The sequence below is a fragment of the Amblyraja radiata genome, chromosome 25, assembly GCF_010909765.2.
Source record: "Amblyraja radiata isolate CabotCenter1 chromosome 25, sAmbRad1.1.pri, whole genome shotgun sequence".
Classification (NCBI taxonomy): Eukaryota; Metazoa; Chordata; class Chondrichthyes; order Rajiformes; family Rajidae; genus Amblyraja; species Amblyraja radiata.
Window position 1 is genome coordinate 27,268,217 of NC_045980.1, and position 15,885 is coordinate 27,284,101.

Below are 15,885 nucleotides of genomic sequence, written 5' to 3' on the forward strand. Positions count from 1 at the left end.
CTTTTGAACACATTTTGTATTATCTGCACATATTTTCTGGTGAAACTGATTTAGCTATTTCGTGGTGCTTCACAGATGTTTAACATAGATATCATTCCATCATGTCCTAAACAAATAATTACGTCACTGACATGCATTTTATTTGCAAAACAACGGAAATTAGTTTAAAAACCAAAGTTTAAGCTGGGTTATTCGCACACAGTTCAAGAAGTTGGAGATGCTGAAAGTAGTGAAACCTGTGTCTGTAAAGGTTTGTTCTTGCAATGTCATCTTTATATTTAATAAAACAGGCACTATTTCAACTGTTAAAACAGAAAATGTGTTGGCCACCCAAAGCAGGGAGGAGATTAAAAGCATGGCTCATTTTCTGGGTGATGCAGTTTTCAGCTCCCTCTGCCCAATCCCAACTACACTACTGTACAGCCAAAAATGAGTCCACTTCCAATTCCTGTCGTCTTCTCCTTGATTTCCTGCCCACCCACCACTTTCTCTCATCTCCGTTGCAGGCCATGTGCTATTGTTGGTGTTGTGAGCCCAGAAAACAGCAATTTGTGTAAAATGGACAGGATGGATTTTAATTCTTCAAAGTGTGTAAAGAAAATGCTTTCTTCAATCAAGGGTTGCTAATTGTTATGATTTTTCTGATAAATTCATATTTGGCAATAATGTTGACTTCAGCACACATTTAGTGCGCCAAAGATGGGTGCAATTCAATATTTAAGCACAATTATTTAAGTCAAAGGGAAGCTCCATCTTCGATGAAGGCTCTTAAGCATATTTGACACTGGATTAATTTACTTTAAGTTACTGACTTCATCCACTAACACCGGTTTCAGACCAAACTGCAAAAATGCCAATCATTTGCTTGCTTTTCAGTGTCCCAGCTGCATAGTGCAAGTACAGATGTTAGAAAATTTGCTTGGAAACTTCAGCAAAACTTAAGACTGGTGTTAACACAAATGGGAATATGGTTCACATCAGGGATCACTGGAGTATAACAATGAGAGCACTGCAGGGTTAATCTTTTCAGATAGGATACACCACTAGTATCCACAGGTTTTTAATGTCCTGCCAACTGGTAGCAGGACTTGACGTGATGCAAACCGACAACTTACAGTTTTACTTGATCTGTCTGAGGCAAACCAGAGGGGTGACATTTATACTGGGGCATAGAAATAAAAACAGTAACAGGCTGATTCATACTGAAGGGTTGTACAATTTAACAAAGTAGTTTTGGTGAAACAGAAGTCATCCATCTGTTAAACAGAGGACCTGGGATGGAAGCAAATGACTGAGAACTTTACTCACAGAAACAAACTTCTACATTCATACTAAATCTGGGTCAGAATCAATACTAAAGAACGAGGCACCACAATGTGAACCGTTTTCCTGCATGTTATTAGAGTAGACCACACTCACAATTAGTTACAATAAACTCAGTTGAGGTATGTTTGAGCAACACAAACTCGACTGTTTCTTTCCTTTTATAAATACTGCAGAGTTGCATACAAGAGTCTGGGTTGATTCAAGTGACACATTTAGCCATGGAGCTGTGGATAAGCCGTGGTTAGTAAAGAGCAGATGCAAAGAGAGGGCTGAAGATAATGGTGAAGAAATCAATTCTTGAGTTGAGTTTTCATAGTGCAATGCGAAAGGTAGGAAAGGTAGGAAGGTACACAGGTAACATCTGCACCCTGAAGATGGTGTTGTTGACATATTGGCAGTGAAGTAAACTGCTCAGAGAGAACATAGAGTTAAATTGTCTATCTTCTCAAACATAGTAACCAGACAACATTGATAGAATTCATTCCCAGAAGTTGTTGAGAACCAAAGGAAAAGTGTTCAATTATGCACTTAAGCTACAAAGTGTTTCAAAATTTGGTGCCTGGCAAGCAGTCAGTAAAGCTCAATAGAAAGATGAAAGGACATTTAAAAAACAAACCTCAAAACCATATTGCTATCAAAAGGTAATATATATATAGCAATCATAACTGAGAAACATCCCTTGCAAATTTGTTTAAGAATTTCTCAGTATGACCACAAATGAAAGAATAGGCTTTTATTGCTGTAGCCAGAATGGTGTAAAAGGACAACAGACTCCTACGGAACCAAACAGGATCCTACCTACCTTGGTGAAGTGATGTACAATAATGTGGAGGCAATGTTTCTTCATATCTACGGCCTGAGTCTTATCAGCTGCTTCCAGAATCTGAAGAGAAGAGGAAACAATTTAAATTATTTTGCACCATTACTTGTAATTTTGTTGACTGGATATTAAGACACCATTTAAGAAAACATCTGTTTGTAAGTGATCCACTACAACATACATGGTGAAACATAGGTCTTTATTCCATTCAGAAATACAGAGCATTTAAACTGCACAGCCGTGCTCACCAAGCTCAGCATGCCTTCTGCCAGCTGGCTGTCCTCGTTAGTGTAGTACAGTAATACCATGTAATGGGTGGCATGCATATATGTGTAGTGGAGATTATAAATGGCATTGATTAATAAGGGTGAATCTACAACAACCAAGACATTTCACTGGTAATCAAACAAAGTTAGTTGAAGAGATGGGTTTGGGGTGGGAGATTGCAACCTTCACGTGGTCCGCCCTGTTTCAACAAATGCAATCAACCCAGTGTGCACATTCAAATAAGATCAAATAGAACAAGTTGTCCGACAACTTTAGGCTGTGCACGCCATACACAAGAAGAGGAAGAAGAAGAGATGGATTTCAAAGACACAACTTTTGAAGCTGGAGTTTTGGGGAAATCATGGAAGACTAGAACAGCTAAAGGCTGTCACCAATGTGGTGTAAAGGCAGAGGGGGCATTGGAAGGATGACAGAGGGAGTAGAAAGTCAAGTAGATGTTGTAGACTAAATGCAGAATTAACAAATAATAAAGTGGGACTCCACCTATTAATAAGATTTGATGGCATATTTGCAACAAAAGGCAGAAAAGACAATTACCTGCAGTACATTCTCCACAGTCACATTCATTTCCAGGTTCTGCTTACAGTAGGCTTGCAGTCTGTTGTTTGTGAAACCATAATAATAAGGTGCTGAAAACAAGTATCTGTGAGAGTGATGTCAAGGAAACCTGTCTCACAATGAAATTAATTTAATGGATATACAAATTTAATTCAGGTCAGTTTCTCACACAGTGAAATCAGTCATTCTCGCACCGTGGGTTTCACTATTACTTATTTTTCAAGATTTAGACTTCGCTGGCAAGATCAGCACTTATTGGTCATCCCCAATTGCCCTTGACAAGTTGGCGGCTGCTTTGTGCCGAAGGCGTTTCAACGCTGGGGCAGGGAGTTGCCAGGTTTAGATTTGTGAAGATGAAAAGTTGGTGACACATTTCCAAGTAGCAAGACTTGAAAGGAAGCCTGCATTTGGTTTGCTGACTTGGCCTGCATGAGGCTGTTGCTGAGTACAGAGGTTGCTTGATGGCTTCGAGGCAATTAGCAGCATTCACTACCCTTTTTTATCCCCACTCTGTGCTTAGATAATTAACCAAATATAGGTTTGATCTTATGCCCATTTTATCCATTCCCCGCTACCATGCCCTCACCGGCTAATCTTTTTTGGCAGCCTCTGACCATCAGATATTAGGACAACCAAGAACAACAATTGGTTGACTTATTCTGTCACCTCAGTTCCACATGGGATATTGAACTATAACAAAAAGAAGAAAGGACAGGCAGACTGTTGGCGAGGCCTGTCCTTTCTTCTTTTTGTTATTTTTAGTATGTGTTAAAAAGTATGTTTTAGTGTTCCTTGGTTTTTTTAAATGTGAGGGGTAAGGGGGTTGGGGGAAACTTTTTTTCCCCAATCTCTTACCTCGACGGAGATACAATTTTTTTCTGTATCATATCTCTGTTCACACTGCGGTCTAACATCGTGGAGTTGGCGGCCTTTCCTGGAGACTGACGGGCGCTCCAAGCCGTGGGACTCTGCGGGACTTTAACATCGTGGAGCTTATGATCCCTTTGCAGGGGATCGAAGCTCCAACCGCGGGGCCTTTGGACTAACATCGTGAAGCCCCTGGTCTCTGCTAAGAAGAGACCGATTCGGGAACTCCATGCCGCGGAGAAAGTTTCAACCGCCCCGACGCGTGACTTTCGATCACCCCGACAGGGGCTTTGATCATCAGCTGCGGGGCTTTGATGGCCCCGCATGCGGATGGTTTGACTGCTCCGACCGCGGGAGAATAAAGGGGAAGAAGAATGAACTGTATTGCCTTCCATCACAGTGAGGAATGTGGAATCCATTGTGATGGATGTTTATGCTAACTTTTATGTGGTTGTGTGTCTTGTTGTGTTTCACTTAGTATGGTTGTATGGCAGCTCAAATTTCACTGTACCTTAATTGGTACATGTGACAATAAACTGACCTTGAATTCCTGAATCGAGAAATTTACATTCAGATTCAGATTCAGATTCAACTTTAATTGTCATTGTCAGTGTACAGTACAGAGACAATGAAATGCAGTTAGCATCTCCCTGGAAGAGCGACATAGAATATGATTTCAATAAATAAATCTATTTACATGTATACAGACAGTGTTTTTCCTGTGGGAGGAGTGTCCGGGGGGGGGGGGGGGGGGGTGTTTGGCAGTCACCGAGGTACATTGTTGAGTAGTGTGACAGCCGCAGGGAAGAAGCTGTTCCTGGACCTGTAGCGCCTCCCGGATGGTAGGATGGTAAACAGTCCATGGTTGGGGTGAGAGCAGTCCTTGGCGATGCTGAGCGCCCTCCGCAGACAACGCTTGCTTTGGAGACTCAATGGAGGGGAGCGAGGAACCGGTGATGCGTTGGGCAATTTTCACCACCCTCTGCAGTGCTTTCCGGTCGGAGACAGAGCAGTTGCCATACTATACTGTGATACAGTTGGTAAGGATGCTCTCGATGGTGCAGCGGTAGAAGTTCACCAGGATCTGAGGAGACAGATGGACCTTCTTCAGTCTCCTCAGGAAGAAGAGACGCTGGTGAGCATTCTTGACCAGAGTTGAGGTATTGTGGGTCCAAGAGAGGTCATCGGAGATGTTGACCCCCAGGAACCTGAAGCTGGAAACACGTTCCACCTCCGTCCCGTTGATGTGGATGGGGGTGTGCGTGCCGCCCCTAGACTTCCTGAAGTCTACAATGAGCTCCTTGGTCTTCTTGGAGTTAAGGGCCAGGTCGTTGTCAGCGCACCATGCTGCTAGGAGCTGGACCTCCTCCCTATAGGCCGACTCATCGTTGTTGCTGATGAGGCCAATCACCGTTGTATCATCTGCATACTTGATGATGGTGTTAGTACCATGTACAGGTGAGGAATGTGGAATCGTAATCACATCATAATCCTGCTGTGCTTTGCAGCTCTTTTCAAAAACGTGGGACTGTTTACAGTCATTTATAAGTAGCATTATGCAATATCCTGCTTGGCTCAAGTGTTTTGGCAGATACTTCCACTTAGTTCAGGAAGCAGCAATGTTCTAGTATGGAAATCCCACAAGACATTGAGGAAGGTTAGTGAACAGAAATAATAGGTTTTCCTCAACAGTAATTATTCTTTATGTTTCAACTCACTTGTATTATTTGATTGTAGACCGTTTTTATATTATTCATGTAATATCTTTTCTTTCTTTCCCATCAGTTGCCAGTCAAAGAATGATCATGATTTGCAATCCCAGTTTTACTCTAATTTTCTGCATGTTCCTTTGGCAAGACAATTATTCTCCTCCAGTTCCATCCACTGGGAACAGGACTAGCAGAACCAGTTTGACGATCTCCAAGCTTAAATCTGTATTTTACTATTCATAATTTAGCAAGAGGCACATTGCCACCTTTTGTTTAGAAGTGCACGCTTCACATGTGTAAGTAAACCTCAGGCCAATTAAGGATACAAGGAGTCCTCTGGAGGCATGTTGACTTCAGCATAGTACACATAGCGAAGGAGTGACTCAAAAGCTTGCCGACTTGGTACCATTTCTCCAATGGAAATGTTAACTTGTCCATCTTCAGGCATGAAAGACCGAAACATGGCTTCAAAATAACTTTATAAAACAAAATTAACAGACAAATATCAGTAATCAAATTATCAGTGTGGACATTCACAGTCAAACAAAGTTTAAGTTAAAAAAAAATTAGAGTAATTTGAGAGTGTGATATGGTTTAACTTGCTTGTTTTGGAAAAGGGTCTTGTTAACATTTCATTCAATCCTTCAATCTGATAAAACAAATAAAATGATCAATTATCATGCAACTCAATAAAACTAAAGCTACTTAGGCTTGTTTTTTTGACATAGGATGCATTCTTCCTATTGACCACAATTCATAGTGAAGATGCCGACGATCTGGGGAATACCTTGTCTAGATTTCTGCAGAGCTAATTTTGTTTTGATGTTATATAAAGCAAACCAGAACACACTACAGAGAATGCAACATTCGTGGGAGGCAACCCAATAGTTTTATTCTGGCAAAATATTCATTTTCACATTAGTAAGAGCAAGTGCATATAATGACATAGGCACGCAGCTTTTATTGGGGGTATGACTGCACCCAGACAAGAAGTATGACTACTCTCTGATAAGTGCTATCAAAATCTTTATTTTCAAACAGACATATAGTTCCAATAAAAACTTAAATTGTCTTATTTCTTTAATTCGGTCAGCTTTAAGACACAGTTATAAAACAATTCAATTCCTTTAAATTGAGCAAACTGCATTAAAAAAATCACTCAGTATCAGCAGGAAAGAGCTGGACTTTGAACATTGATTCAACATTGAACATGGATATACAGGTGCACAACCTTTTATCCAGAGTTCCAGAAACCGAAAAACTCTGAAAACCGGCCATTTTCCCCAGGATGTCGTCTGCACACCAAAGCTCGCGCTTGGCGCCAAACTTGACCCGAAACGACCCACGGTCAACCCAGGTCTGTACTACTGTAGCGGCTGCCTCCTCCCCGGAGACCGGGGAGACACTTAAACATCTGTTAATCATTGCTTAAATGTTAGTCAGTTAGTTTGGAGGGCTTTTATGTGAAAAAAGGGGGGGGGGGGGGGAGGTGAAGGGGGAAACTTTAATTCTTAGTCCCCTACCTGGTCGGAGAGGCGGGGAGCGGTCAATGCCTTACCGGGTCGCCGTGCAGTAAGCTCCGGAGCGCTGTGGCCGCCAACTCCCAGCTGGGGCTGCGGGCGTCCGGCCGCGGGCGGCGCCTGTTGTAGCTCCGACCCCGGCAACTCTACCCCTGGCTGCGCGGCGCTCCAAATCCAGCGCAGCCCGCGGCCGGACGCCCGCAGCCCCAGCACCGCTGTGGCCGCCGACATGTTGTGTGTCGGCGGCCACAGCGCTCCGGAGCTTACCGCACGGCGACCCGGTAAGGCATTGCCCGCTCCCCGCTGGTATCCCAGCGCTGCGATGCCGCCGACTCCCAACATCGCGGAGCTGGGGCAGCGGGCGGCGCTGGATTTGGAGCGCCGCGCAGCCAGGGGTAGAGTTGCCGGGGTCGGAGCTACAACCGGCGCCGCCCGCGGCCGGACGGAGCCCCCAGCTCCGCGATGTTGTGAGTCGGCGGCCACAGCGCTCCGGAGCTTACTGCACGGCGACCCGGTAAGGCATTGCCCGCTCCCCGCCTCTCCGACCAGGTAGGGGACTAAGAATTAAAGTTTCCCCCTTCACCCCCCACCCACATAAAATCCCTCCAAACTAACTGACTAACATTTATGCAATGATTTACAATGATTCCCCGGTCTCCGGGGAGGAGGCAGCCACTCCAGACTTTTCAAGCCGCCCGCGCTACCTACCTAATCTACGCTAAAAATCTTCCATTCGGAAATCCGAAAAATTCCGAAATCCGACAAGTGTCTGGTCCCAAGGCTTTCGGATAAAAGGTTGTGCACCTGTATTTGTAAAATGGAGCTACATTTATACAGTTACAGGAACCTGGCCAGGTTACAATTACATGTAATCTTACTTAGTGTGCAATCACAATGGGTTTTAAAAATGCCCAGTAATGTATACATGCATTTTAAATATCCGACATCTCAAACAAATAGAAAAAGGAATGAGCAAAAGTAGGGAAAGCACTACTGCATTTCCTTTGGAGATCCACAATGATTCAAATATTATGCTGTCCTTGTCACTCATGCAGCAGTTTACAAATGATAATTAATAATTACCACATAGCATACTAAAACAAAATAGGCATTTCCAAGAAACAGGTAGCATTGGCACTTTCACACAAGTCCTTTATCTATTCATACCATCCGTTTCCACAGGAAACGTTTTAGTAGCAGTTACAATAGTTCAGTACATTTAGAAAAATCTCCACTATATCTGTTGACTTATGGATAGACAATTAAAAAGATTCAATTACATATATGAACAGAATCCAACAGCAAATGCAGTACAATTTGCAAAGAGCAGAGTGGGGAAATTGATGTATCATGTGTTACTTACCTGGAACGGGCAGCCAGTATTGCTTTATGGGCTGGCCTGGGGTGACCATCCAACAGCAGGGTTATGTCACAAAACTCCATGCCTGCTCCTTCCAGATAGCTCTTCATATCCTGGACTAGAGAGGTGCCTAATGGTAAAATGATAAAGAATGGTCAAGAGATAGTAGCTGGTAAATTCTGTAAAACCTTATAAAAAAAGCTGTTCAACCAACAATGAATGTGATATACCACAAGCACTATATGAGGGAGGACAGCGCGTAATACATTTAGTACCTACACCTCACAGCAGGTCACTTGGTCCAACAGATCCACTGCCAATACTCTTCATGTATCCCTCCACCCTTTGTTATTTAACTCGTCCACAGGCTTTCTCTTCCTTTTTCAACCTAGTTTCAATATTTTTAGAACATACTAGACTAAGTGGGACCCGTTGGGTCCCAGCATCACACAGGAGGGCTGGTCATCCAACACAATATTCCACCTCTCCACCAATTCTAATATTGGTGGCCAGTTGGGGGGGGGGCTTTCTGGAGCGCTAGTATGGGTGTTGTGGGCTGAAGGGACTGGTTTCCAGAGGGCTAGTATGCAAATTGTGCGCCAAATGGATTCTTGGGCTGGCGTCTCAGTCAATCAAGCCTGTTGTGCTGGCAACTCACTCACGGCTGGTGGGCTGGTAGTTGACTCACGGCTAATCCTTGAAATTCTATTTCAAGCAGGGTATAAGGCCACCAAATTCAAGTGCAGTTTCTTACCACTTCTAGCAGGGTGCAAGGCCACCAAATTCAAGTGCAGTTTCATACCATTTGAAGTAGGGTGCAAAACCACTAAAGACAGCGAGTCGTGACCTCGCCCTCCTCCATCTTGCAGAGACTGAGCCACACCCACATTTTCGGGTTTTATAACCCCCCCCCCCCCCCCCCACCACCACCGGAAAAGGTGTGGCTTTCATGGAGTGATTGACAGGAGAGAGATTCTCAACATTTAAAAAAAAACTAATAACACTTTTATTTTTCATTGATGGGAAGAATTCTCTGCATCTGCACAGCGGAGGGGGACTGAGTAAGATGGCCAAAAATCACAGACGTAAGTGGTAGCGTTTTATCTAAAATCAATATACAGTGCAAACAGGATGTAAGTGCATTTACAGTAGTGCCTTTTAACTTCAAGCCAAAGCACCCAAGCCGCCATTTGCAGTAAGTAGTGCATTTCAACTACATGCCACCATTTGCAGTAAGTGGTGCCTTTCAACTTCAAGTCAATGCACCCACGCCACCATTTGCAGTAAGTAGTGGCTTTCAACTTCAAACCACACCCAAGCCACCATTAGCAGTAAGAGGTGCCTTTCAACTTCAAGCCAATGCACCCAAGCCACCATTTGCAGTATGTAGTGCCTTTCAACTTCAAGCCAATGCACCTAAGCCACCATTTGCAGTAAGTAGTGCCTTTTAACTTCAAGCCACACCCAAGCCATCATTTGCAGTAAGTAGTGCATTTCAACTTCAAGACAAAGCACCCAAGCCACCATTTGCAGTATGTAGTGCCTTTCAACTTCAAGCCAATGCACCCAAGCCACCATTTGCAGTAAGTAGTGCCTTTTAACTTCAAGCCACACCCAAGCCACCATTTGCAGTAAATAGTGCCTTTCAACTTCATGCCACCATTTGCAGTAAGTGCTGCCTTTCAACTTCAAGCCAAAGCAACCAAGCCACCATTTGCAGTAAGTAGTGCCTTTCAACTTCAAGCCAAAGCAACCAAGCCTCCATTTGCAGTAAGTTGCAAGCTTTAGAACCAATAGACATTTTTTTGCAAGCTTTATAACCAATAGACATATTTTTGCAAGCCTTACAACCAATAGACATATTTTTGCAAGCTTAGAACCAATAGAGACAATTTTTTGCAAGCTTTAGAACCAATAGACATTTTTTTGCAAGCTTTAAACCAATAAACATTTTTTTGCAAGCTTTAGAACCAATAAACACTTTTTTTGCAAGCTTTAGAACCAATAGACATTTTTTGCAAGCTTTAGAACCAATAGAGACACTTTTTGCAAGCTTTAGAACCAATAGACACTCTTTGCAAGCATTTTAGAACCACTAAGGGCACTCACATTTGAGTATACATGTGTTCAGTGTTATTCACAGCTCAGAGAAACATGACCCTCTGCCTTCCTGCAGCTTGCAGACACTGATTGAGGCACACCACTTCCTGGTTTTATAGTCCCTCCCCCCCTGCCGCCAGCGGGGGCAGCAGAGAGAATGGGGAATTTTGTAAAAACATTAATATCTCTGTCATTTATAATCGACGGGAAAAATCCTCGGCACACATGCGGCGGAGGGGGGCTCTGAGCAAAGTGGCCAAAAATGACAGCCGTAGGTGGCGGCATTCTCTCGGAAATCGCAGCACAGATGGCCAAAACCGGTCAAGAACAGACTTTTAGTAATATAGATAGAAGATAGATTATGCTATTTATTTCCCAGGACCTGGGCGACACTGGTAAGGACACAACCAAGCTATCCCTAGCAGTATGAACATTGACTTCTCTAATTTCAGGTAGTCCCTACCATCTCCTCCCCTTCTCAGCTCTCCGTCAGCCCACTGTCTCCACCTCTTCCTTTCTACTTCCCGCCCCCCCACCCTCACATCAGTCTGAAGAAAGGTCTCGACCTGAAAAGTTGCCCATTTCCTTCGCTCCATAGATGCTGCCTCACCCGCTGAGTTTCTCCAGCATTTTTGGCTACCTGGCAAGGACAGTGGGTTTTTTTTGTCTCTTCCCAAACTGCCCTTGAAAAGATGGTGGTGAGCAGTTTTCTTGAAGTGTTTTAATCCTTCTGGTGAAGGTAGTCCTAACAATACTCTTAAATTCTACGACTTAGACACAGCCTTGATGAAGGAATCCATTTGGACAGGAATTACATCTTTGCAAATAGTTGAGTATCCCATTTTGTGATTATAACCAATCTAATAATAATCTGCAACAATTTTATGGAGGAAAGATTAGCCATTTTACCAGAGGGGACTTTATGGAACAGAGGAATTCTGCTTCCACCCATTATATCCATGCAGGTCAATTAATTGGTCAATTTGCATTAGCTTTATTTTTTTTTGCTCCTGGTCTATTAGTTCTTGAGAACCATATCTTGAACAAGAAATCACCTGTTTTTGCTTCTTTCCTTGCATACAAGAATGGCAAAACCTGTGCCTTAGCAAGTACTTTTACCTAACCATGGATTCAGACAGTGACCAGACCTTCAAAAAAAAGAAACAAGTATCTCTTAACAATTAAGTAGACGAATGGTAAATGTAGACAGATAACCTGGAAACAATTTGTCATATAGTCATAGAATCATACAGCAAGGAAACAGGCTCTTCGGTTCAACTCGTTCATGCCGACCCATCTAAGTTAGCCCCATTTGCTTAGACTACAGTATTTCCCGGCAATGAAGACGCACCCCCATTTTGAATTGCTATATTTGGAAAAAAGGCTGGCGGGACATAAAATTTCTCACGCTCAAAATAAATAAATAAATAAAGAGAGTGACAATTCAATTTGCCCAAGGCTTCCAGATTTCCCCCATTTTGAATGACTGATTGGGTGGGGGGTGGAGGGTCACGGCAGGTGGAGAGATGGTGGTAAAAACGGGAGTACTAAGGAACAAGGAAATTCAAACATACGGATCAGTAGTGCCAAAACGGGAGCGGGAGCCGGGACCGGACAGCTAAATGTAAAAATCAAGTCTATTTAATGTTCTGCTGACCTTTACAATGGGGAAGGGTTGAAAAACAAAAGGAGAACATTAATATCCTTACGAACAACTATCAGAAAGAACTGCAAAATGTTCATTTTACCGAAATTACCTATATCCACAGGCTGATCAGAATTTATTCGTGTTGGGGGTTGGTGCTTCCTTCTTACAATCTCCACAATTAAGCAAGTGGAAAGAAGCTCAAATTCTTTGGTCATTATCACTTGGTTAAAGTGCGATTCCTTCACCACAAAATTCAGACAGTATTCCTGGAACAAAAGAAAAGACTTTAGCTACGCCAAAGTTGAAAAAAATCCTGTGATGATAAGTACTATACACAATGGGAACTACTTACCTTCATCGTAAAAGCTACTCATTACATGCAAAAGAAAGGACAAAGCTTTTGGGATTTTTTAAATTACACAAACAACAAACTCATCTTGGGTATACGAGGCTTGGATAGAGTGGATGTGGTGAAGAAGGTTCCACTGGTGGGAGAGTCTAGGACTAGAGGTCATAGTCTCAGAATTAAAGGACGTTCCTTTAGGAAGAAGATGAGAAATAATTTCTCTAGTCAGAGGGTGGTGAACCTGTGGAATTCTTTGCCACAGAAAGGCTGTGGAGGTCGTCAATGGATGTTTTTAAGGCAGAGATAGATAGATTCTCGATTAGAGCTGGTGTCAGGGGTTATGGGGTGAATGCAGGAGAATGGGGTCTGGAAGGAGAGATAGATCAGCCATGATTGAATGGCGGAGTAGACTTGATGGGCCGAATGGCTTATTTCTGCTCCTATCACTTATGATCAAAATGAAAGAAGTCAATTTTCTGTTGCCTATGCCGATTTCAGTTGGCAATTAACACTCGCCATAACTTAATTGGTTGTTCTGTCCTCACTCCATATTTGCCTACCTTCAGCTGGTCCAGCTGCAATTTGTTGGCATTCTCACACACAGTCAATACATTCTGAAGGTCCACTGAGGCCTCAATGTACTGTAAGCACAGCTGTTCCAGTCGAGCCAGGTGAAAGCTCAGGGCCAGCTTGTAAACATCCATTATCAGCAAGACATCTTGCACATGACCTACAAGGCAATACAGTGTAAACATTTCAGTCATACTGTTTATAGCAGATATTGCTGATTATTACAGATAGTTTCTGGCTCAAACGTTTTCAGTTGCTGTAAAATATATTAAGTGGGAAAAGCGTGTCACTACCAGCGTAGCCCATAATGATTAAACAGTTATTCACCCAATTACTAACTCCCATTTTTTGTTTTAAAAGTATCTAAGAAAAAGCTATACCATTATTTACATTAACATTTTCAACTCTGACAAAGGCCTTCAAATATGTAAATATAATCTGGAACATAAAGGAATGCACTTAAACCAACTGTTTCATTCTGGCTCTTTACTTCCCCCTCATCCATTATTTGAACATTACTACTTAACAGTGCATGTATGGAAGTCTCAAGTTTGCTGTGATTTAGAGGTAAATGCTGAATTGATCTAACAAAAAAAAAAATCCACACTCAAATTGTGGCAATTGCGCAACTCAAAAAAGGAAGATCATTAAACAGTAATACAGCAGCAAAGCAATACAAAATGGGCAATAAATCCCCTTTCATTTATTAACTTTCCAACAAAATCAACATTATAGCTATGCCAGGTTTTGAATTCTGCTGGCTTAAATAAGCAGTTATGATGGAAAATTAATTCTGCAAGCCATTCTTGAAATGTTTTTTTGCCAACCCAATTTCCTCCAAACCTGCTTCAAGACCTCTAAAAGTATCAACTTCAATTCAGCCACAGCAAGTTTCTTACATCTTAAAGTTGGTCAGCTTTAAGTTTAGCCTTTAAGTGTTGCCTGTTCTAATGCAGAAGCACTGCAGATAAAGCAGGTCTTATTCTTATTACCTACTCTGAACAGCAGAGGATGACAGATGGTAGTTAACAGTGCAAATACAGGCGGTTTTTTACCCTCATGGGCCCACTGGTGCTGCCCTGTCATGCCATACTGGTTAAAGCTAGACAACAAGCTAGAAATTAAAACAGCATGTTCTGCATGACTTACGCATATCCAGCTTTTGCTAATCAAAGGGATCTACAAGAGTCGCTGCCAGTATAATTAGAGACCCACATGACCTTGGCCACACACTCATTTCACTCCTGCCATTGGGAAGAAGGTATATGACAAGAAAACACTCTTGACAATAAAGTACAACCATCAAAAAATTAGGTTTGAGGGCCCAAGCAGAGATAAGAAGCAATTTTGTGGATTCAGTTAACTGAATTTCAGAATTTAGAAAGAGAAAAGCTTGCAGATTTAAAAAAAAGAATAACGGTGATACATTTGAGGGATGGTTATTTATCAGCAAAATATTGGAATGTTACCTTTCCGTGGGTACTTGATTTTGTCTGTGTAGAGAAACTGCATCAGTATCTCAAATGGCTGTGCCTCAGCTTCACGGATCACGACCTCGAGCTGAAGTAATGAGCTTGTCTGCTTCAGGTTTGTCCCTGATGTTTCAGCTTCTACAGCAACCTCCTGCTTGGCTTTCTTATGCCAGAGCGCCATAAATTTGCGGAAAGTATTAAGATTAATGGTATATATACACATACATATATACACATAGCCATTATATTTATATATATATATATTACATTATTTATATAATAAATCTTAATAAATTACTGTCACTTGGATACACACACGCATATATATATATATGTGTGTGTGTGTGTGTGTGTGTGTGTGTGTGTGTGTGTGTGTGTGTGTGTGTGTGTGTGTTTTAGTGTCCAAGTAACAGTAATAACATTGGATATTACCTTAATGTCTATTAACGTCACCAATTATTTTATAATATATTTATATTTAACTACATTTACAATATAAATAAACAATATAAATAAACATACAGAAACATAGATAAATATAAATAAACATAGATAAATATAAATAATCATAAATCAATAAAGAAAAACATATATAATAACTCAGTGGATCAGGCAGCATCTCTGGAGAACAAGGATGGATGACATTTTGGGTCAGGACTCATCTCCAGTGCAGAAGGGTCGCAATTCAAGATCCATGTTCCCCAGAGATGCTGCTAGACAAAGAGAACCCAGCTGTGAAACGTTTCAACAATATCCAGACAATAGAGAAAAATAAATGCTCTCCGTGATGATCTGACTACGTTGACAGCACTGGAGTACTTTCATTCGTATACATCTACCCACCTGCTTCAGCCAGTCTCTAGCCTGGGCAATCTTTTTCCTTAACCATTTGCTTCGAGCTGTGACAACTGCTATGTGCCCTTTAACACGCTCTTCTTTCTGGTACATGATTAGATATTGTGTCAATTAAAATTCCACTAGAGCACAAATTATCAGCTCAAACAAACAATATTTGAAGTATTGATAAATCACGTGAACCACCAAACAGCATACAATCAGATCCTGTACTGAGACAAGGTCCTTGCTTTACAGCACTACATATTTTAAATCTCACCGTCCCATATTGACAAAATTACAAGAATGCCGAAATCGCAGTGGTTCAGTATTGGTGCCAAATCTCTTACCTCTCCGAGAATGAATTCCACATCACAGAATTGCCTGTTCTCCCACAGCCTCCCATAATCTTCGTGTAAAGTGCATTTAGGATAGCAGGAAAACTGTAATTTGAAGGCAAATGTTTA

General features: G+C 42.0%; 1 protein-coding gene across 3 annotated transcripts in view; it reads right to left on the reverse strand.

Moving 5' to 3' along the window:
- The window catches only part of lztr1 (leucine zipper like transcription regulator 1), a 38,041-nt gene that overhangs the window by 2,857 nt on the left and 19,299 nt on the right, over positions 1-15,885 (reverse strand). Inside the window, exons 12-21 of one of the 3 annotated variants that reach the window (XM_033043593.1) lie at positions 15,769-15,861; positions 15,428-15,523; positions 14,582-14,747; positions 13,103-13,272; positions 12,306-12,462; positions 8,452-8,578; positions 5,895-6,044; positions 2,972-3,077; positions 2,395-2,466; positions 2,129-2,209 (exon numbers count right to left, since the gene is read on the reverse strand). In XM_033043593.1, the coding sequence (XP_032899484.1) occupies positions 2,129-2,209; positions 2,395-2,466; positions 2,972-3,077; positions 5,895-6,044; positions 8,452-8,578; positions 12,306-12,462; positions 13,103-13,272; positions 14,582-14,747; positions 15,428-15,523; positions 15,769-15,861 (1,218 nt within the window). Of the gene's footprint in view, positions 1-2,128; positions 2,210-2,394; positions 2,467-2,971; positions 3,078-5,894; positions 6,045-6,171; positions 6,218-8,451; positions 8,579-12,305; positions 12,463-13,102; positions 13,273-14,581; positions 14,748-15,427; positions 15,524-15,768; positions 15,862-15,885 lie in introns of those variants that run through there. The other 2 variants (XM_033043594.1, XM_033043595.1) reach the window with 2 other exon arrangements.